This window comes from Sander lucioperca, chromosome 23 (assembly GCF_008315115.2).
Source record: "Sander lucioperca isolate FBNREF2018 chromosome 23, SLUC_FBN_1.2, whole genome shotgun sequence".
NCBI lineage: Eukaryota > Metazoa > Chordata > Actinopteri > Perciformes > Percidae > Sander > Sander lucioperca.
In genome coordinates, this window is record NC_050195.1 from 1,519,135 (window position 1) to 1,543,386 (window position 24,252).

Genomic DNA, 24,252 nt, shown 5'->3' on the forward strand with positions numbered 1-24,252 from the left:
TCTTTGGAAATTGATGTTGATATTTTGCTTTAGTTTATGTCCAAAATCAGATATTTGTTCAAGCTAGACAGATACATTGTTTCTTGACCTGTTTTTATAATACCTTCCATGATGAGATTAAGGAGGAGAAAGAAGGTTGCAGATTCAGTTCACATGCAAGTCCCCTGACCTGATGCTTTACCCCAAACAGCCAAACCTTCCAGGAAACATATGTAACCAGCTGCTCCTTCTAAACACACCAACTGATCAGACTAGGCTCCAACAATATTTCGTTTCACTCATGTAAACCATCTGGACTAAATCACAGCTTTCACAAGATGATTTTGTACATTAGCAAATTGGAAACTACTTGCACCAGGATATTGCAAAACCATTCTAATTCATCATCTCTTTTCCTCTTCAAAGCCTAGTCTGATAGTGAGTCCAAATCTACCCCCACACAGGGCCCTCCCCATGCTTAACTGTAGAGGGAATATCATTCCTGGATTTGCTTTGTCCCAAGCTGCCCAGCACCCCTCTGTTCCTGTTCTCCCACTCCTCTCACCTCGCTGCCCCACCCTGTCCTGTTCCCAACCCACCAACACACTGCAGCCCTCCCACCCACCACCCATAAATAATCTTAGATTATTTATCTGTCTCCCTTGGTTCTATCCAAGTTAAACCTAATTGATTTCAGTGTGTTAAAACACACTTAAATCACACTTTATTTTCATTTTTTGGGCAAATGAAGCTTCGAAGTAGTTTGCCACAGTTTGTCAGTTTTCATTGATGAGTGTTCAAGTCATAAACAGTTACCATAATTATAACCTGCAGTGTGATTATGTGCAGATATGGTTATGAAGATTATGGATCTGTTCGAAATCCTGCCTGTGAGACATACAAGAGATTTAAACTTTTGTGAAAATTATGGTAACTGACTGAACTTTTTCCTTTTGCTGCAGGGAGTCTTCATGTACATAACAAACCGTCACGACTTTGGGAGGCTCATTTCCACAGCCAATTATAACATTTCTCATTATAACAATGACTTGTGGCAGATATTTGAAAACCCTGTGGTAAGTCATTATGATCTCTCATTATTCTTCATACACAAAGAAAGCCATTTTTCTAAATAGCTGAGGTAAACAGCAGCCACCTGTAAAGGGTTATTAGCCATAATGGAAGGATTACAGATTGTGAGACAATTTTGAAGTGATAACTTCAGCGTGATAAGACTCCTGACTGATAAGGCTTTGTGATTTACTACTGTATTTGCCACGTTGGGACCTGCCCTGTGGGAGATGGGATTAGCTCTGTGAGGTATGTAGGTCAGCAAACAGTCCAGAAAAATGGCAAAAAACTAAATCTAAAATTCTTTTTCCTTGCAGGACTGGAAGGAGAAGTACATCCACCAAAATTACACTCGAATTTTCACTGAGAATTATTTGGAGCAGGTTTGTATCATGTGTGTGTATATATGTGATTGTGATACAGACATTGGAAGAGAATGACAATGTTGGATAGAAATCCCAACATCTGGTTTTAACATATGTGGGTATTACATTACATTCACTACAGCTCAAGGTATAGGTGTGACTCTCGTCTATTCTCAGTGGTCTCATTGTGCATGTATGTGTATTGCAGCCTTGTCCAGATGTGTTTTGGTTCCCAGTCTTCTCAGAGAAGGCCTGTGATGAAATAGTTGAGGAGATGGAGCACTACGGTTCTTGGTCTGGAGGCAAACATGAGGTCAGTACTGTTAACTCAGGTTCACTGAACACAGAGCTGCAGTCAACACACTGCAGGCACACGTGTTTTTCTGTGGTTATGTTCACACATCTTTGTAAGGGCAAGAATGTGTGAAGAATAATATTATGGCTGAAAATACTTATTCTTTTTATTTAGGGCTGAAACGATTCCTTGAGCAACTCGAATAATTTGATTACTTAAAATCCTCGATGCAAAATTCTTTGCCACGAAGCTTCGTTTAATCAATGTAACTAACGTCCCGCTCACTGTGTTTCCACACGGATGATAATTACTATCACACAGCATGCTTCTCTGCAAATAGCGATGTTTTACAATCGGGTTGTAGTCTTACTGTTTATTAGTTTGCTACGAATCTTGAAATTTGGACAAATTCTTGTAAACTTAGCTGCTGCCGGAGACAAACCAGCCCCTTCGCGCTGGAGCGGTAAATCCTCATGGCTACTCAATATGCACGTGAATGACGTCATCGGACCATGTCGGTGATGTCAGCATTCTTCATTCTTTCTCCTCTATTAGCCTTCTGAAAAGGTGTTCCCCAGAACAGTGTAGTTGAATAGCCCTGCTGTTAGCTTTGTACTGTTACATTTACCTGGGCTTAGTGAACAGCTCTTTTGCATATCTGTAAAGAGCCAGAGGCATGAAGGGGAAGGGGGTGAAAAAGATTTACATTTGGGCCTCAAAAAATTTACTTTTGCCAAGAGAATAAGGGGCTTCGTGGCCCATGCGGCCAGTGCTTAAAAATATTAGCATCTATCCCTGTTATTGTATGAACTTTAGGCAATAAAAATGTTGCCTTTTCTAAAAAGGAAACCTCTCTTTTGTATATTTACTATTGCTGTTTACTATAAAGCAAAAGCATTTCTTATCCGATTACTCAATGGAATAATTGGTAGAATACTTGATTACTAAAATAATCGATAGCTACAGCCTTTTTTGTTTTATTTACTTTAACTATTACTTTAACTCCTATATAAATATTTTTGATTATTAATCAAAAAATATCATCTATAAAATGTGAACAATATGGTACAAATACCCATTGCAGGTTGTCAAAGCTAAAGATGTCTTCTTCGCTACTTTTGTCTGAACAGTTAAACAAGACTAAAGCCGGCCACACACTGGCTGCGTCGCGTGATCGTGTCAGCTGCATGGCGTGTCCGTTTTTATTTCGCCTACCATGTTAACAGGTTAAAGCTTACACACTGCCTGCGTGACATGCACGTCTCATGCTAGATATAGAACCAACTCCTATTTTTCATGCGACACACAAGCGTGTTGGAAGCGTTTCCAGGCAAAATAGGAAAAGATGTTAATGTCATTTTGACACAAATACATATTAATAAATGACATTTTGATGTTTGAAAGTCTCTAGGTTTTGACATAAATGCAGATATAAATGTAATTTAAAAAATAATAAATAATTATCGATTTTCAAATATTGCACCTGTCAATACAGAACGAAATATTCTCAGTATTTTCAAATCAGTATATATTTAACATGAAGTAAACTGCTTGAGTGCAGTAAATCAATGGGAAACATACATGTGTACAGACAAGGCTAGCAGCAGCAGTGCCGCGTCACACGTTTCTGGTGTGCAAAGACATAGAAACATCCACGCAACAGAAACGCCACGCTCACGCGACGCAGCCAGTGTGTGGCCGGCCTAAGCGTTTTCAGCCATGCTGGCAGCTCTGTGAGGTTATGCTTAGGCAAACCAGTGCTTTGAGCTAAAAGCTAACATCAGCATGCTAACCTACCATAGTGTGTAAGAATGCTAACATTTGCTAAGAAATTCAGTTAATTAATAATAGTTAATAATATGAGATTGATTAAAAAAAAAAATTAACTAAAGCTTTCTTGCTCAAATGGTTGCCTCTCGATAAACTAATTATTTTAGTACTAAATAACATTATTAAAAAATGTGTGACAATAGGTTGCCTGTCTATTACTGCACACATCATTTCCAGCAATGGTTGCACACAGTCAGCACAGTTGGAAACACCAGGGCTCATTTTCTAACCTTCAGAAGAAGCCATTTGCTGTAATTTATTCAGTATGCATTAAAAAACTTTCACCACTTTTTAATTGCCTAAGTAATTATCATAGTAAAGATGAAGCCTTCAATGTCTCGTTGTGGGTAAGTGTTGTAATTAATCCAACCTAGACACCAATAGAAAGAAGTGGAAGAAAGGAAATAATCCTTCACATTGCCTTGTAAACTTTATTGTAACAGCCATGTGTTTGTTGTCTTTGATGGCTGGGGGAGCGGTTACTTTCAAGATACCTTACTAACACCTTTTTGTGGTGTGTAAAGTGTTAGCCAGATGTAGGGAGTAGTAAGAAGACTTTTTTTCTTTAGCTACTTTTTAAATCGTCATTTTTATATAGTATATATCACGCACAATCTGGCACACAGACACATGACTGATGTTCACAGTACTGTTACACACATGCTTTTATCACCATCCTCTCTAGGTCCATCATTTACATTTAATCAAGTAAATGGTTATGATATGGTGTTTTATGTTCATGGTGACTATTTCACGTGGCCTGTTTTATGTAGTTTGAAATTGGTAAATTAATGTGTCTAAAAGTTTGCCTGGGAGACCAAATGTGTACAGATACGTTGACTAACTCTATTTGGAAAAAAGGCTGAGCTGGATGGGTCATTAAGCCTCATGCAGACAGACAACAGTACAGCCTGCGGTTTTAATGACACACACACACGTACACAGAAGGCACGTCGTCATCATCATTACATTGTGATTGCACACAGAGGATGGTGGGTCATTTGTTCCGTCGTTAATCACACTGCAGTGTGCTTTATTGTCTCTCCTTTTTTTTTCAAAGGACAAGCGGATCTCCGGCGGCTATGAGACTGTGCCGACGGACGACATTCATATGAAGCAAATCAGCTATGAAAAAGAGTGGCTACACTTCATCCGAGAGTTCATATCGCCCATCACGTTAAAAGTTTTCTCTGGATACTTCACTAAGGTTAGTGCAAGAAAGATAAACAGTGAACACCACCTCTATTTGCCCAAAAGCTCAAACTGAAGAAAAAGTTGGAACCTGTTTTCACATGTACAGTGAATAACAGTGCCTGACAGGGTTTCCATTGGATATGTTCAAAAATACACTGACTGTCAGCTAACTTGATGTATGTATGCGCTTCTTTACAGGGTTACGCTTTAATGAACTTTGTGGTAAAATACACGCCTGCGAGGCAAGCGTACTTGAGGCCCCATCATGACTCCTCCACCTTCACCATCAACATCGCCCTCAATAACAAAGACACAGACTTTCAGGTAAGGAGTTGAATTAACTGGCAGATGTGGCATGCCGATATGCATCTGGGCTGGATCAAAATTTGATTTAATGTGAGATTTCCCACTTACATCATCTTCCTAATATTCTTGTTAACCTTGTAACATATTTCACAATGAATCCTATTTTTAAAGTCTCAACTTTTGTTATCACCTTCCCTTTCTTGTATTAGGGTGGGGGTTGCCGTTTCCATAGGTACAACTGCTCCATAGAGTCACCAAGGAAAGGCTGGAGCTTCATGCATCCAGGACGCCTGACTCACCTCCACGAAGGCCTGCCCACCACCAACGGCACCCGCTACATTGCAGTGTCTTTCATCGACCCTTGAACTGTCTGATTATACTGTAAATTAGTATTTTGACCTCGCTTTACTCTTTGTTTGTTTTGTATTGTCATTTTGACGTATGTTTTGCTGATGCAATTCTATTTTAAAGCAAAAACTTTCAAAGAATAACTAATTGCATTAAAGGAATCTCTGTCAAACAGAGTGTAGAGTGGAAAGGAAAGTGACAAAAGTAATTCACACTTTAGATACACAATTACGAAAGAAAAATATGCTAGGAGGAGGGTACGCAATTGTTCCACACTCCGATTTCCATTGAACAATTTGTGTTTAGATTAAAACCTAACATCCTACCTGGAATATTTTGTAGTGGAAGGAGCTGATTGGATTACATTTCACTGGAATTGTACCTTGTACAATTTCAAGTGTAGCTTGTCATGATTTTCACAAAACTGATTTAACATTGTCATCATTAACACACACTGGTTGATTTGCTAGCAGTTAGCTGTGCCATGCTAGCATGCAGATGATTGTTGTGTATCTATTTGTGTTTCAGGTAAAATGTCACTGAACGCCTTAATGCTATAAAAAGTTATCATTGCTTCAAAAGTTACTACTGGTGCTTATTAACACTCCATGTTTCTACTTGTGAGATTTAAGTCAATATTTGGTGGAGTGTTTTTCTACCCTTAAGCAGTTCAAAGTCCATTTGTGATTAGTTTGATACATGCCCAGTGAAAAATAAATCTATTTTTGGAATTTTGCACACCAGAAAAACAAGACCGCAGAATTCAATATGAATTCTGTTTGAATGAAGTTCAATATTCTGTTTTACTTGAAAGGTTTTCCTTCTTCTTTTTTGGAAATTGATAACATTTGTTAGCTTTCCTAAAAACATTTTTCTGAAAGTGTGTAAATGAATTTTCAAACTCAGCAAGTTTTTTAACTTATTGTCAACATGTAATAAAAGTCTTTATTAAAAAAAAAATGATTATGTATTTTGATTTTGATTGATTATTGGCAATATTAAAACAAACGATTTTAAAGCACACAATAGTCCTTTTCTACAAACTCGGCATACAGTAACTTTAGACACTCAACACCAAGAAATTCAGTCTTCTATGTTGATTCTTCTGGCAGAAGCAAAGCACTGTCTGGAACACATCACTCGCCACTGCAGACAGCCTTTGATTATGTTATCACTGTAACAGTTCATTTGTGAAGTTCATCTTCTCCGAATATGTCGGCCTGGTTTGGACTGGAGTAGCACTGAAGTGTTTGGGGTGTGGTGTGATGATGTACATCAGTGCAAATGTAGTTCAGTTTACCTTAGGGGCTCAGTGTAAACATGTACATGTAACCTTATGAAAGGACACAGATGGGGGTTGTAAGACTGATGACAGAACAGAGGGGGAAAGTGTGGAAGGTAGGGCGTATAGAAAACTTGTCGTCCTTTGGAAAGGAGCATTGTTGCATTATGTACTATTTTGATTGAGCAACTGGGACAAACTGGAGACAATAGATAATAAATAAACAATAGAACTGTGAGCAGTTACAGGCCTCTAACTCTGTACCACATGGAAATAAAATACAATCTCAACCTTACATCAGTACTTTATAAAACATCATCTAAGCTCTCCCCTTCATATCAAATCCCAATCCTTTTTAGCACCCACAGCCTCTGGAGACTTGCCCCCCCCCCCTCCCCTGAGGCCCATGTTTTTACACTGCGAGGTTGACTCCCTGACTAGGCCCACGTTTCTGCTCCTGTGAAGCCAGCATGAAGGCTGAATGTCTGAGTAGCTGCTATGAGGCAGAGAAAATTGGGGAGGAGATTTAGGTCAGCATGGGGGAAAGGCTCTCCTGCTGAAAGAGCCCTTTGTGGTCATCATTTCCCCTGGTCTGCCCTGTGTCCAGACCCTCTGAAAGGTGACATTGATCCCAGCCAGGCGTGCAGGAAAACCTGCATACCTACTAAACTAGCAGGTTCTCACAAGAATGGCTTTATCAAAAGGCAGACTTGGATGTTTAAAGTCTGGTTAATTGATAAAGTCAGAGAGTAAGGGCTGGGTATTTGAAAGGAAAAGGGAGTTGTTTTAGATCCTTTTGGGCCTTTGATTTATAAGAAGATTCAACTCCTAAGTGCATGTTTTTGCAGTCAAAGCTGAACACACCAGGAGGCCAAAAACTCCCCATTTATATAGCAATGTTTGGGGTCACTGGGAAACGTGATCCTATACCAAAGTAAATGCAAGTGTGCCACTAACTGCAGGGTGCCCAGTGACATATAGTGATTTGGCCATTACTGTGGTATACACTCTGGTCCTGACTAAACAAAAGAATTTCAAATTAAGTGTTTGCAATGATGTGTGAAGGCAAGTGCCTGAGGGCAGCCGATGTGTGGTCATATCTGGTGCCCGTGGTTTGGTGGCAATCGTGCTATATGTGGCAGTCATGAGCATTTTCAAGCATATTTTGTCTGCCATTGAGGCATAATTTCCCTATTTACCAAGCCAGGATTAAAGCATTAATCCTTGAGTACCAGCCTTGTGACCTGGTATGTGCCACCAGGAACTTGGAAAAGCTGTTAACTGGCGGACTGCATAACCAGTCTTTATCTTACTGTCCATTTTACAACCCTTTCCTCTTTTTCTCCAAATATCCCTCTCTCTTTTACTTAATTATATTATTTATTTATTTTTTCTTCTTGTTTACTATTGTCTCGCCTTCTACTGTAGATACTGTTTAGGAAGGTGAAAACATGAGGTACTGTCCAAGTTAAACAATATCTCACCTTTCACACCGTGACTTTAGGACCAATCCCATTCGTTCTTACTATACAAAAGTTAATAAAGCAGGGGCACAAATATATAGTTTGAATTTAATTTATTCTAATTTCCTTTATTTTATTTTAATTTCCCTTTTTCTCCTTTTCATTTCCTAAGTTTTTACCAAATAGTGCTTTTGTTGGGAACTTTGTTCAGATGTGCATTCACACAACTTTGGTGCACTACTGAGTATTTTTTGGCACCAGGATGGTGTATTTAGCTCATTAATGACTTTTCAATCGTTTTTGACATAATCTAGATCTATAGACATATGCTGTATCAGGCTTCGGCTACACAGGCAGGTTAGTATGGTTTAATCTTTTCTTGGGATTTGTTGACAATAAAATATAGAATATCATCAACCTTATCCTTTCAAGCATTTCATTTTATGCAATACGGTAGTTTTGAAACAGAAACTGTGTTAAATAAATAACTGACTAATTTTAAGGCAGGATTAAGCGTCTGTGTAGAATGCAATGCAACATGTTGATCCAAAAAGTATCACATGAAGCAAGCCAACTTTGTGTGTGGAATATATATATATATATATATATATATATATATATATATATACACAATGAATCGCATGGTTAGTGTAACTCACTGTACATTTCTCAAGATATATTTGGAGGAGAGGGTGGAGGGGTGGGGGTAACTGGGTTCAGGCACAGTGCAATTGGGAGTCAGATATTAGTGGAAAACTACTGGGATAGCACACAAATACAGTGACGAAACATTCAATACAGCTGGGCACAGATGCAAGTGAGTGCATGTGAGTGGGAGTGGGAGGGTTTGGGGGAATTTGTGTCCATTATTCTTGTGTGTGCAGTTCAAGGGATGTCAAATTTATTAGACTTTACATTTCATACAAATGGGACTCAAGGGAACAAAGCATACTAAGAGTGTGTGAGCAAGATACATTCCATACAGGAATGTTTGAAAGCTTGAAACAAGACCCCCTCTGTGTAATTTGCTACTTGGCAAAGACCAAAAGGCATCCTCGTTTTTTAACATTCCTTGACAAATGGGGATGATGAATTATGAGGCCTGCCGTTGTTTTGATACTTGGTACCTGTGACAAACCAAAGGAAATTGAGGATTAAAGGTCCCATATTATGCTCATTTTCAGGTTCATACTTTTTTTTATGTATTTTGGGTTTCTACTAGAACATGTCTACATGCTTTAATGTTCAAAAAAGACTAAGGGCACTGTAGCTGCACTTTCTGCCTATATGTAATATAGTTTTGACATCACAACCCTACGGAAGTCCTGCCGGCTCGTTTAAAGACACCATTTCCGAATACTTGCTGTGTGCATTTCTCTGTGAATTAATTGTTTTGATACTTTTACAATATTTATATAGCACCTAGAACTGATTTAAATTAAAAAATAAATGGAAATATCACTTTTTATAATATGGGACCTTTAAATAAAGATGCATAAAACAAAATAGTGTTTAGGGCAGCTACTTCAAAAAGATCCACCATTACAGCTTAACAAAAATGTATTTAAAACTTTTCTGATAAAAATACAAAATGTTTGTGATTGCAGATAGACAACAAGAATCGATACATTAACCAGATGATGTATTAATTTGCCTTTTAATTAAATTTCCATCATCACATGGCACATGTAAGTGCTTTACCAGCTGAAGAGAAAGATCCTTTAATTTTAACAACTTAAAAGCACAATCTCTGGCAACAGCAGTCCTAACACATTGTAAAAGTTTTTTTCTTTTCTTTAACTTTATTGGGCCCTTTAAAATGGCCATGCGACTGTATGCAAAGTCCCTGTTCAACTTTGTGCAGGGAATCTATCATACAATAGGCTAATATCTATGATAATACAATATGTGACACAAAAATGGATTCAGACGTGTCAGGTAAAACCTGATGTAGTGAATGTGATCCATATTGTATAATTTAACCAAAATAGTACTTTATTATGAGCCTGCCATCACGCCTATCTCCCAGGTAAGTAATCAAGTGTGTCCACAGTCCACAATACCAATTACAGCTGATTGTATGCTTCGTGACTATCAGCACACTCCCTTTTTACCAGCCAGACTGTTTACCATCTCAGAGTGAACTGGGTGCAAGTACCATTTAGCAAAATTACACAGCAACGCTCTTTAAAAACAATCAGCAGCCCCACACTCCCAGACAGATATTGATTTATGGAAAAGACAAAAGTGGAATGGAAGATGGGTGGAGGATGGGGAGGGTTCAAAAGCCACAGAAGCTCAGTTTATGGTAAGCAGAGAAAAATACAAGTCACACAACGTCCCTTTTATGAGCTATTTCAGGGTCTTGTGAATTATCCTTCAGTGTGTTTAGTCTGGTTATGCTCCTTGAATCAGTACTTTGCAAGTTGAACTGCAGATGAAAGAATGGGAGTGTGGAGTATTCTGGTGTCAGGGTGTGTGGGTTTGTCTATCCTAGTGTATGTGGAGGCTACGTGTCTTGGGTCAATATGGGTGTAGAGTAAGGAGCAACAGGAGGCTGGTGTTCAGGGCCCCCGTGTGGGCACAGTTTTCCAATGTGAAGTGAGGAGTCTTCATGTAATATCTTTGTCAGAATAAATTCTGCTTACAAGACGTATCACAAAGAATCAATCATTTATATGACAAGTGCAAGCTGTGATGTAATGAAGAGCAAATACTTGTATATGGGTCCTTAGTAAGCAATAAACTGCAAGCAGAAATTCTGACTTGATTGGTTGTTATAGACTTAAAATATGCTGGTTGTACTGAATGCGGTTGACTATTGCAACAATGACACTGATTGTTCCTGTCTTCTCATGGAAGCCACAAGTAACGGTCACAGATAGCAAGAGATGGTTTAAGAACATCAATTATAACACCACCCTTGATGTTAACATCAATAACAAGGGTGCTATATCCGCTCTTTATGACTGTATTGCAGGGTTCTCGCCTTCATCTGCTATTACAGCTAGACAAAATTGGGAGGTCGATCTGGACTATAGGTTTACTGATGAGGAATGGAGACAAGTTCTAAATAGGATCCATTCCTCCTCCATATGCAGCCGTCATAGTCTTATCCAATTTAAATTCATTCATCACATATATTGGACTAAAGTTAGGTTAACAAAGATCAAACCAGAGATAGACCCTACATGTGATAGGTGCAGGCAGGCCCCAGCTTCTCTGCTCCACATGTTCTGGCTTTGTCCAAGTTTGACGGGCTACTGGAAATTGATTTTTAATTCTAAATTCTAAATTTGTCAAACCTCCATAACGGTGCACTCGCCTTCTGTACATTAATAGCCAGGCGATTGATTCTCCTTAATTGGAAGTCAAGTCAACCACCTACTCATATAAACTGGATACGTGACCTAATGAGTTGCATCCATCTTGAAAATATAAGATATCTGAGAGATGGGAAGCAGGACAAATTTAGGACTATTTGGAACCCATTAATTTCCTACTTCTCTTCTATCAATGCCAATGCACACCCACCCTTCCATCACTGTCTTAATCTGTCCCCAGCTGATACCCTAGAGACGATACAACCCCCCCCCACACTCCCGTTATTTTAATGATTGTAATTTATTATTTTAATTTTTTATAATTGTTTTTGCTCCTCTTGCTTGCTGTGTCAGTAACATCATAATTACAGCTTTTTATTTTTATTTTTTAAATGTATTTATTTTCTTTCCTTCTTTCTCTACTGAATATCTACATCTGCCATAGATGATGTGGTTGTTATTCAATATGTAGTTAGGTGCTATATATGTTTGTCATATATGTTGTCTACTAACAAAAATGAAAATAAAGTTATATAAAGAACATCAATTATATAATTTGGGATAGTTTAAGACACATTAAGAAATGTTGCCTAATGCCAGGCACAGGAAAGTGATTTCATGTCTGTCCTGATGATTCTTTTAGTAGCAGTGAAAGAGCCAAAGGTCAGATGATGCTACTTGCTGCAATGTTTGTTGATGTCTGTAACACTCTCTGTTATGTTTACATACAATCAATTTCCTTGTTACTTTATCAGTGGCAGTTTGTGATTTTTGGCACAGTGTTGTGGATGGACACCCACGCTCACCATGTCCTTGATTCATCATGAGAATCTGGTGTTCGGGGACAATGAGTTAGTGCTCTATATATATATATATATATATATATATATATATATATATATATATATATATATATATATATATATATATATATATCATTGTTTGGTAGATTTCCATTTATGATTGATAATCTTCCTAAAATTGTAAAAATCCTAAGGACTAAAAATATTTTCCTTTGATGTCAAAGTTGTTGGCTTTCTGCTTAACAGGCATCTGAAGTCAGTAACTGTCAGTGTCACAAACCGTGTCATGTCGGCTACACCAGCGAGGAAGAACCTTCGGGAAAAAATAAATAAAAATCAAAAGAAATCATTACTGAGTGCTTCTTTACTTCTTTATATTACATCAAATATGCCCTCAGCATAGCTGTAGATTTCAACAGCACACTGTCATATTGAAGCAACCATCTATCTGAACCTGTGAGTCTGTGATGAAAGAATGTGAGTAAAATAGCTCACTAATCTGAATGTGCCACAAGGCATAAGCAAGGTTCATCCAAGATAAACAAAATGACTACATTCATTTTTTCCGGTGTATAAGTCTATATTTATGCCACGTCTGAATTCAATTGTGGATGAGAAGTTGCAGCAGTGCAGGCTGTGCTCCCTTCACTGAGAAAGAGAAAAAGAGCAGGGTTCAAGCCATGTTTGTTTGACATGAGCGCATTCCCACCGTCGCTCTTGACCCCATGCCATTGAAAGCTATCCACTGGTAGGATATAATTGTATGTTCCAAGTTGTGTGGCTCTTGTTGGATTTGTAGTTAGCACTTCTTCAAGTCCTATCAAACACTGAAGACGAAGAATCCCTCAGTATGGGCGTGTTTGTTTTGAGCCCTCCATGTGAACTTGTTGCCCTCTGAGGAGCCAGAAGCAATACAGCAGCAGACTGGCAATCTGGTGACCACAGCACATCAAGACAAAACCAGTGGTGATCCACCCTAATCCTTTTAATTAGCTCCCTGGCTCCAACTTAAAAGACCAACCACAGGGATTTTTTTTTTCTCTCCCCTTGGATACTTCTGTTGCATGTACAAAATACATCCTGCACACTGGACGCTGTGGTCTGTAGCGCTGTGTTGTGGCATTATGCCTCAGTCTCGGCACCTTGCTGTAACCCTCTTTTAGTTTTGACTTTCAGAAATTTACGTAGAAGGATAATTTACGATCAGGGTCAAGTGTAAACTAGCCATGCAATACTTTAATATCAGATTTAATGAGGAGGGATTCACCTAGAAAGGCACAACATTAAGTATTTGTGAGTGAGTTTCCACAACACAACTCAATCACAGTTGTCTACATCTGTTTTGCCAGTTTCACCCCAAAATCTAAAAAAAAGATGTATAAATTTTTTTTTTCTTGTGTGAGAAAGCTAATAGCAACCACTTAGTAGTTTCAGGTTTTTAACACAAAATGCTAGGGGTTGAAACTTGAGCATTTTAACATTGTAGTTAGAAAGTGATACTACCAAGATAAATAAATTAACTAGCTACGCTGGCGGAGAGTGAGGCTGTACTGAGCTGAATACAAACGTCAGCGTGCTATTGAGGCATTTCATTCAAAACCACAAAATGTCAACCTCATGGTTGCGCAAGAGGAAAAGTCAGGGGATCACCAAAGTCATGAGTGTACATCCTCTGGGAACCATGAATGTCTATACAAAATGTGCCAATCCACCCAGTGAATTTCAAGATATTTCACCAGATAAGTGACAACTTTGACCTGCTTCTAGATTAAGTAGCAAGAACCCCTCCTATGAGAGCAAATTATTGGACTGACAGAAATAATTGATTAATTATATATAATTAATATATTAATAATTAATTTAAAGGGTTCCTTGCAGAGGCGGCTTCAGCCGATTTTGGCCCCGAATGTTTTATGAATAGCCCCGGATCTCTCGCTCTCTCTCTCTCTTTTTTTACAAAAATAAGTAGCCTATAATAGAATAAAAAAGCCCCAGAATGGTATGCAAATTAAGAAGAAAAGTATTTTCCAACGCACTCGCAGTTCTTAAATTTCTTTTTTTTGTAGAACTATGGTAGAATTGTAACTTTGTCCAGTTTATTTTTCCGAAGCGAATAGAACGGGCAGCTACGTGCGGGGTCCGACCATGCTGTATTTGTTGCTATTACCTAGCAACCGTCTCTACGTGAGGAAAGCTCTGTGAAAGGTTTAATTTTCGGAGGAATCATAGCCAAATCAGTCTAATACATTGATGCCATTAACACAAAGTTTAGGAGCACAATACTTATGATTTAGTTTGAAGTTCCTGTGACGTTTCCAGTCCATTGTTCAGACTCAAACACACGGAGCTCTGGAGCAGACCCGTGCATCGCTTAGTGTCCACTCTTGCTGTAAAAAGCTGCGCAGCTTCAGGTTTATGGATGTGCTCTGCTGTCGACATGCCGCGGCAGATGTGACGTGTTTGTGCTCCATGTATTTCTGCAGTAGTTTCGGTTTTCCACCTTCGATGTAGAACAGCGTACAGCCACTTCCCTAAACTTTGTCTCATTCAGAGACCAGAGACCCAAACCAGCTGTGTGTCTGTCAGCAGAGCAATCACGTAATGCACAGCAGACTATGGTGCAGGTAGATTATTTTCTGAAATATAGTGACTTTATTCTTGTAATAGTCTATTATAACTTTATTTTTCTCAAAATATCACGACTCCTCCAAATCTCAGAGAACACAGATGGCATGAGTTATATTTTGAATGTGCACAGTTTTGGACATGAGCAGAAATCTTGCTCAAACATTGGAAATATTACAGTCCATGGGTTTATTAATAAATTAAAATGAATAATGTATCATTGAGGTGAATAATTGTCATATGCACATTTAAGGAGGTTATACTTCCCCAACAAAAGACGCAAAAGAGGAGTGAGGAGTAAATGATGCCTAGGCTACATGTGTGCTGACTCAGATTTTAGAAAAGTCGATCCAAAGGAGAATAAATCGTTGAAAGCAATACAGAATGCCTGAGAGCCTTACTGCAATATTTTCCATTATGTTTTTATATTTGGATTGTAATCTGTTACCCTTTACATAAAGATATTTCCAGCATATTGATTCATCATAAGTCACCACACAAATCTTGAAACAAAACCTTGGCCTTTGGGTTGGCAGGCCAGTTATGATTAGGCCAAATGTTGGTGCCATCTAAATAACATCTACAAACTGGCCAGCTGAAATGAACATACACTGGAACAAGCTGGGCAAGCCAATCACCGTTTTGCACTGCATTCAGTTTATTTAAATGGGTCCGGACTAAGCCCCGAACCTCCTCAAGTCCTAGAAACGCCCCTGGTTCCTTTTCTTCCAAATTAGCCAAATACTGCAATGCAAATAGTTTAACATGGTTACACACAAACTGAATTACAAATGAAATGCCAGAACTGAGCTTTCCATAACCAAATGCATTACATTTGCAAGTTAGCATCTCCCCACCAACTGCATACGGCCAAATTCCACCAGGTGCGGACGCTGCCATCATTCAAGACCACAAGAACATCAAGTCAATTTATCAAAAGAGACACCCCAATATTGTATACATCTCCTATACAACCCCATGGACGAGGAGAGATTCATCTTAGGAGGTGGAAAAACACAAGATTTTTAACATTATACGACACCAAAGACCTTTTTTTTATAGCAAAACGCCAGAGAAGGCATGGAGATTTATTGTAGGAGTGGAAGCTAGATACTAGCTAATATATGTGATTGCTCTTTCAAGTACCTGTAGAGAGCCTTTCAGTGATGAGTCAGGCAGGCAAGACGCTCCACTCCTGAGATGCTGAGTGGTGCTCTGTGTAATATTAGTGTTGGTTTGATACAATTACAGCGTAAACTTGCACTTAGCAGTGGGTCCTCTCTGGAAGATGGAGAGTAAATTTAGTCTTTGAAGGTTAGGGTTTGGTTGAGAAACAACTGTGGAGCACAATGCCAAACCAAGGGGAGTTGTGAAAGCTAGAAATCACACAGTCATCTCGAGCAACACAACCTTCCACGAATGCAAAGTCTGAGACTGGTTCAAAAGGTCAAACATTCTCGTCTCTCTCTCAGATCTCTTTCTTTATCTTGCTTCTTGCCTCTCCAAAAATTCTCATATTAAACTAGTGATGTAAAGGCATATGAGACCATTGATTAAAAATGTTAAAACTAGCCATAGCATTTTGTTTGATATTTTCTGCTATGTGGCTTGGGAGTAAACAGTGAGCTCATTCATGTGGCAAGATTCTACAATATACTATGATTTATAGCAGGACATGTGCCCAATGCAAGCATACATATGTTTCCACTTTTGAACATACAGCTTTACTTATGCAAAGCCTGACGCACAGGGATCCTAATCTCCGATCATGCATACTGTTGCTATCTACAAGCAATCATTCTGTCACTGAGGCTTGATAACAATTGCCCAAATGTACCCTGGAGCGTGGCAGCATTATTCAAAGACACTATCACTTCAGCCTGCTACGCCTCTTTGTTCTGAGCCTTTTACAGTCTGCAAACAGGAACAAGGCCTATGAGGCATAAACATAATAATTGAGGTATATCAGACAGCTTGCCCATTTCAAGTGTGTTAGATCTAAGGAAATGCATTTTTGAAGTAAGGCAACACTGATGATAGTGAGGCCATACAAAGAAAAGAGGACTTTGCAAAACTGAAAACGATTTTTTTAATAAAATCCTGCTGCTAAAATCCATACTGCTACCTGGAACTTCCTACTCTACAGCTGGCCATTCTTGGGAAGAGTGGGAGAGTCCTGTGTTTCCCCTAGACCAGGAACATAACAAGCCTCTTGAGATGGCCCATAATTCATTGCTTGTCTTATGCAGGCATGCTTATAAAGACTAAATAAACCAGCTGGAATAAGGAAAATTGCATGTCTTCTGGTTAGGCATCTCTTTCTGACATAGCTGGGGGTGATCGACCCAGACTTGAACTGGCAAGTAATCTGGAACATCGGTCATATAAAAACAAACCCAAAAGTCCTTTAACATACATTTATTTGACACCTTATGTCTAGCAGAAACATAGCCTGGTCCTACCAGACTCTCGTACATTTCATTTGTACAGATAGTCTGGCCACTCTCCATTGGCAAGTATAACTTCCTTGAAGGCGGGTACTCTGTTGAAGTTTAAAACTATTGGATCTGCGCAGATCCACTCTGGATCTGCCATAACCAATCGCTAACGTTTGGTCATGACGTATGTCACGCGCATGAGCAACAAGAGGGGAGACCGACAACTATTGGCTTATATTTAGCATTAGCATTGCTAGCGTTAGCGTTAGCCAACTCCTTCTCCACTAACAGAGCAAGCAGGAAAATCAAACTTTTCCCGAACCCCGTGGGGAAGAGGGCCACAACATCATGGCCACCAACACAACACAGCAAATATTGTTCTTGCTCGGGCTTTAACTTCTGGATATTTGGCAGCGTTGCTGCCATAATGGACCGAATGGCTTTGCTCGCATCTTTCTAGCGCACGTCCTCAACATCATCGTTCTCAGCCACTCCCTCTGTTCGCTGATTGGACCGCCAAATATTTGGCCAGAGAAAACCCAAGAATATAGAGCTCAACAGTCCCGCCCCTCTGAGAGACCTTGGGATCCGGAAGTAAATTTCCCATTGATTTCTCCCATTGACGTCTGGAAAAATCCGTACATAAAGAGTTTTAGACCATGCCTTAGGCTAACCAGCTACGACGTGACTCATAAGCATACAACATATAATTTCGACTGAAAAAACGAACAGAAAATCCCCAAAAAAAATCAAAGGTACAAGACGAAGGAACTACTCATCCCATAAACCACCGCACACCACTGAATAAAGGAAGCTATGTTAGTTTAGCTAACAGCTAATTTGGCTAACCGCTAGCTGAGACAGCATGTAATAACTTTAAAAGACCCTCAAAATAAAACCTGAAAATAACCGTTAACTTTTACGTCAGCTGTAGCCTGCTTTACCCAGTGTTTAGTTTGAGTGAATGTTATTTTACACTGAATCAAGCTGTCAGCTAAACTAACGTTAGCTTCCCGGTGTCGTCAATCTTCGTATAACAGGATTATCATTTTGGGCATGTGCATGACGGATCGTGCAGGCAGCTCCCAGCAGCTCCCCCTCCTCACCAGCATGAGTTCCACCAATCAGAGGCATCACTGTGGGATTGTGGGATTGTTAAGGATTGTGGGTAATGGAGTACTTATCCAAGACATCGCAAATAAAAGACATTTATCTCAAAACAAGGTTGGTGCCCCATGAACCTTTGGCATCTATATGAGCATATACAATCACTTAGTCATGTCGTAGCTGGTTTTAAGTCTACCATCGACGGTTACGATTTTATGGCTTATACTCCAATTTGTCAATGGAGAAATTGCATTGTATTTTTACTTCCGGAACCCGCTGTGGGTGGGACTGTTGAGCTCTATACCACAAACCCAGACGGAGTACTGAAGGAAAATGAAAATTGAGCAGAAGTACGTAGGAGGGCGGAGCCAGGCTAACAGAAACAGGGTTTCCCATGTGCACTTGAAACTGTTTGGGAGTGTGCACTGTTCTGTATTTTTGTCATGAGCTTTATAATTACTCCAAATAGAGTATAGCATCCATTATCAAAGATCAATTTATGTGTATAAATGAGAAAGAGAACTTTGTTCCAAGTATGCAAGTAATGCATGGGTATTATTATACTGGGTAAAATACTACCATGGCATTTTATGATGAAATTTCAACCATACAGATACAGGATACAATGAACTCATACATATGAAGCAGTTTGTTTTAATCTGCTGAAGTTTAGTTTGGGTGTTAAAAATGTCAAACTCAAACAAGATGATTTTCCTCCATCAAAAAACACATAATTGTTGAAACTATTGAGCAAATCATTAGATTACATACATAAGTGGATATATACAGGCATCATTATCTGCAGGAATATGCTGTAGATGGGCAATTCTGCACTACACCCACTCAAATACACAGACTCTTTCACAGCATTCATTTGATTTAGTCAGTAGGCTGAAATAACTGGGGTCAATCATTGGTTGCAGTATGTTTGCCTACGTGCATATTCACACACAATTTCCTATAATTTTCACTTGCACAGGAAGCCAGTTAAATATACACATATGGCCACCCAGCTATGTATAGTTGTATACTCAGCACTGGCTGTGTTGATTGCCTTCTGTCCCACCCACTATGTGCTGATTCTGCTACTGAAATCTCACAGTCTAACGCCACACTTTAAGGAATTTCCTTATTGCTGAATGTGCGATGTGTAGCTCTAGTGGTCTGCTCCTCTATCTGATCTTATGTTCTATTCTTCAGAATAAAAATGGAAATAACTGATACAAAGTCAATACATTTTAATTAAATTGTGGTGTTTGGGTACCTGGCCATTGATTCATTTGCATGTCTTTGTATGCTTATCATTCTCCACAACTCACAATGCAGATACCCCAAGATAGGCTTATTGCAAGAAAATTATATGTATATTAGCATAATAATCTCAAATGGCTCTCAAGTGAGCCATGATGGAATGAAAAACATTTAGCTTGCAGGACTGCCTCCTGCGCCAACCCTAAATCATCAATCCTGCATGTTGCTCTAAAATTGTGCTGCACTCCCCTGCTACAGATAGGTATCGCATGATGAAGTAAAAAATGTACAGCTTGCCAACAAGGCACTAACATGTGCTTCATAAAAGAGCTATGACAAAACTTCAGTTTGTAGTCTGCACGCTAGACACGCATGATCAAAACCTTGGCTTGTTTTTCATGCAAGAAAAAAACAGGAAAAAGGGTGTTGACAGAGAAATGTAATGGCAGAGGTGTTTTTCCTCATAGAGTTACCGTGGCATTGCCAAGACAGTTGTAACTGCAAGGGGTCCAAAAGTGCAGCCTGAAACTAATGAGTCATGGTAGTCGGGGCAAGGGTGACATCATTTCCTCTTAGCCTCAGTGGGTCTGGAATGTGACCCCCCCTCCTCACCCACCCTCCAGCCCCTGCTGCTGCTATGTCTGGATGTGACAAAGCTGTGAAATTAATCTACAGCGGAGACAGTCGAGGCTCAGACCTCTGAGAGGAAGAGAAAATATGACAAAAGCAGGAACCTCGCAACTCATGGGGATCCACAGATAAAGAGGCACTATAATAATATAATTTCACTTGAGACACTTTAAGCTGCATAAGAAGAAAATAATAAGAGCCCTAAAATGATGGCATGATTTAGTTTTTTTCCCAGACTGCTATTTACAGAGATTCACTGTAACCCAGCATTGTCAAATTGCAGGGTAGTGCCACAAAAAAATAGGCATTACATGAGTTTTTCTTCCATTATGTCAGAGGCATGGATGGCACATAAAGCTAAATGCCAAATTGAATGGTGTTATTATTGCGATCTGATGAATTACTGTGGAATTTTAATGAGACCGTGTTGCAGATGCAGAACTGAATGTGAATACCCAGAGTGAAATAACACTGAAGGGATTGGAGAGATATGTATTCACAGAGAAGCCTAAAAGATTCCTGCAAAATGACGTCTTGTCTATGAGTTACCTCCCCTGCGCTGATATTGTGACTCCGCGCTGATACATTCTCTGGTAGTTTAAAATGATGTGAGGGGAAAGCTCTGTGCAAAGTTATACATCATAGCTGGAAAGCCTCTGTGCTGTGTGGGACAGGCATCTGGTCAGTGAAGTATTGGAATGGAATGTAGCCAATCATGCAACACTGTAGGACTAAAGCTCGACTCCCAGGAGGTTTGATGTTTCTGAAATCCAGGGTAGATAGAGATAATTGCTGCGTTCATGCCACCTGGGAATAACAGGGACCGCCCCCGTGGTTACATTGTTTTTCCGACTGGCAGCGTTCACATGGTCGGGATGCGTGTTCTTCTTCTTCTGTTATATTGGCGTTTGGCATAACAACTTGTTGCATGACTGCCACCAACGGTTTGCCGTAGCCTAGAGTATCAGGTGTGTGAAAACATGGAGGCCACAATGACAAAAGATTTGCTGTTGTTTTCTTATGCGAGCATACAAACAGCACACGGACAGGTGTTTGTTTGTGTTATCTGGAGGACAACGGACGGGAAAGGACACGGATAAGGTGTTGTTTTTTTATACATGGGCCTATTTATGAATAATTTGAAACATATGTCTGTGTATGTTTCTTGGCAGAGGTGTTTGTCCACAATAAACAGTTTATCGTCATTGAAATATGTTCAGTGAACCAAAGTCGCCTACATCAAACGTCAGTTGATTTGGAAAACTCGGTTAGCAAAATCCATAGACTGTATATAAGAATGGACCAACAGATCCCGTTGCTCTGGACGGAGACCAGTGAAGGCCATTAGAAGCACTTTTCCGGTGAGTGCCGAGCGTTACTGCGCAGCCTCCAACTGAGAGAGACGATGTAAATGTGCCGTGAGCAACCTGTCTGAAAGTTGGAAGTGTTCTGGTAGCTGTGCCAAGAGAAATCTCAATCATTCCCAATCTAGCAGAGATGGAGAGCGTAGGTATATGTAAGGAGATAACATAGGCACAGGCTAATTATTGATCACTAAAATGATAGTTAACATTAGTAATTCAACTTAAACAGCTAATGTAAGTCGAAACTGTCTGCGAGCTTCTCCTGTACTGTACGGTAATTTCTCTACTGTTCGACAGTACGTCCCGTGGTTATGACACAATCGTTAGCCTATTTTTACAAAAACGTCTGCTACGGAGCCATAACGTGAGATACAAGGTAATGGAGCCTTTTATACATTATCGTGTTTCTTTAGAAATAAACAATGGACAAATCAAGTCTTTAAATGCTTCAGATGTAAAGTTATTCGCTGTCAAAGTGGCGTCAAAATGAATGGCAGTTAATGGAATGCTAACGGGGGGTGAGCGCTTATTAGCATCAAAATGGTGCCATAGGAGGTTCGGGTTGTGAGGAGACGCTTACCCCCTTGGAGTTTCCCACCTCTGATTCCCACAGGAACTGACGTGAATGGTGACGTTTTTGTTGGTACACGATCCGTTCTGCCTGCACGATCCGTTCTGCACATGCGCAAAATGTTCGCGCATGCGCGGTTGTACGAGGATTTACGACACTGCACGATCTGTTCCACGCTTCCGGTCGACAGCCAAGCTAACGTTAGTTTAGCTAACAGCTAATTCGGCTAACTGCTAGCTGAGACAGCATGTAATAACTTTAAAAGACCCTCAAAATAAAACTTGAAAATAAACGTTGACATATATAACAAACACCTAACATATATAACAGCTGTTACGTCAGTTCTACTTTACTTGTGCTCATTTAAAATACAATCACTCAATACTTGTCTTTATTGTTATTACTGTGAAGTCTTAATTTAGCTGTAGCCTGCTTTTCCCATTACGTTTGAGTTAACGTTATTTTAGACTGAATCTAGCTGTCAGCTAGCGGTTAGCCGAATTAGCTGTTAGCTAAACTAACGTTAGCTTCCCGGTGGAGGCTAGCCATAGGCTAGCGTGGAACAGATCGTGCAGGTCGTATGGATACGTAAAACAGTATTATCTTGCGCATGTGCAGAACGGATCGTGCAGGCAGAACGGATCGTGTACCGACAGTTTTCACTCAGAAAAATGTTTTTCCGATGTCTATGAACCATATGAACGCTGCATACTGCAGTCCCTTTTGTCTTGCTCTCTCAGATATTTCACCTGTTCGCCAAAAATTACTAATTATCTCCTTGGGAATGTCTGACACCGGTGCATACATACTGTAATAGACGTGCCAGGCACGAAAGCTTGTCAGGCGTAGCAACAGTAACTAAGGAGGGCGGGGCTTAGCGAAGTTTCTATATAAGTTTCTATTGACCCTTTGCACGTGAAGTCACGCTCCACTCGCGCGAATTATGAACGCCATGACGGACGGCGGAAGAGCTATGCTGTAGATGGACGGCAATCTAAACTCGTACGTTTTCGTTCGTGTTTGTGTTCTCACATTCACAATCTGCATAGTAATCCTCACCAACACAAGCATGTGTATGTAATGCCTTTCTGTTTCAAATGGAAATGAGTGATAAATAAAATGATCCTCAACCAGCTAGCTGCCGTGCTAACTAGCTAACAGGTCCAACCCGATGATGACCCAGATAACTAGCTAACATCGGTTATTCACTGACCTAGCTACATATCCAAAAAAGGAAGCCGTTCCATTGATCATTTAACTTAACACACATACAAAAAAATATTGGTTAAATTAAAGATGACATGGCACGGAAACTAGCTTCAAAAACAAGTTAAATGCGGGTCTGCGGAGCTCCTACCCCGGCTAGCTGACAAGCTAGCTGCAGCTAGCTTTGGACGGCTCGCTAGCTGCTGCCCATCGCATCGAAATATCCACCGGTCAAATCTAAACATAGGCTATGCAGCGAATATAATCACAGATAAGAAGATGGCTAGATGTTACAATTATGTGTGGTTACTACTGATCATAGACACTCCGTGATTTACTGCATGGATTAACGTGTGATAGATAATTAATGACTGCACTTCCAAGAGCTGGGATATTTTCAGGCATCCATTAGCTAGGAAGTTGCATTGGCACACCCAGTGAACAACGGTATGGGTAGCCACGACCGACCATGTCCTCTAAAAACATGGGCTACTTGTTATATAAATCTTTACTTAAAGGAGAATTCCGGTCAATTTTTACGTTAGTCTTGATCGCTATGCTACGCGAGTACTTTCGATAGAAAAAACCCCGACCCGAATCAGTGCAGGTAACACGGAGAAGCTGCAGCTACATACTACAAGTGTCCACTGAGCTAAAACAGCAGTGGTCGGGGCCTTTGTGCCTCTTAACAGACACAAAATGCAATTAATATGTCTGTGCCACATGAACAGGGCCCTTACGTGTTAACAAGATGCGTTTTCAACTCAGACATTGTTTAAATTCACCTACCCTGGTCCCTGT

At 39.8% G+C, this 24,252-nt stretch overlaps 1 protein-coding gene across 2 annotated transcripts in view; it reads left to right on the forward strand.

Annotated features, from left to right (window-relative positions):
- The window catches only part of plod2 (procollagen-lysine, 2-oxoglutarate 5-dioxygenase 2), a 35,393-nt gene extending 29,076 nt beyond the window's left edge, over positions 1-6,317 (forward strand). For both annotated transcript variants that reach the window (XM_031304897.2, XM_031304898.2), the window contains 6 exons: positions 942-1,055; positions 1,368-1,433; positions 1,624-1,728; positions 4,601-4,747; positions 4,933-5,058; positions 5,250-6,317. In XM_031304897.2, coding sequence (XP_031160757.1) covers positions 942-1,055; positions 1,368-1,433; positions 1,624-1,728; positions 4,601-4,747; positions 4,933-5,058; positions 5,250-5,405 — 714 coding nt within the window. In that variant the 3' untranslated portion in view covers positions 5,406-6,317. The remainder of the gene's footprint in view (positions 1-941; positions 1,056-1,367; positions 1,434-1,623; positions 1,729-4,600; positions 4,748-4,932; positions 5,059-5,249) is intronic.
- The last annotated feature ends 17,935 nt before the right edge of the window (positions 6,318-24,252 follow it).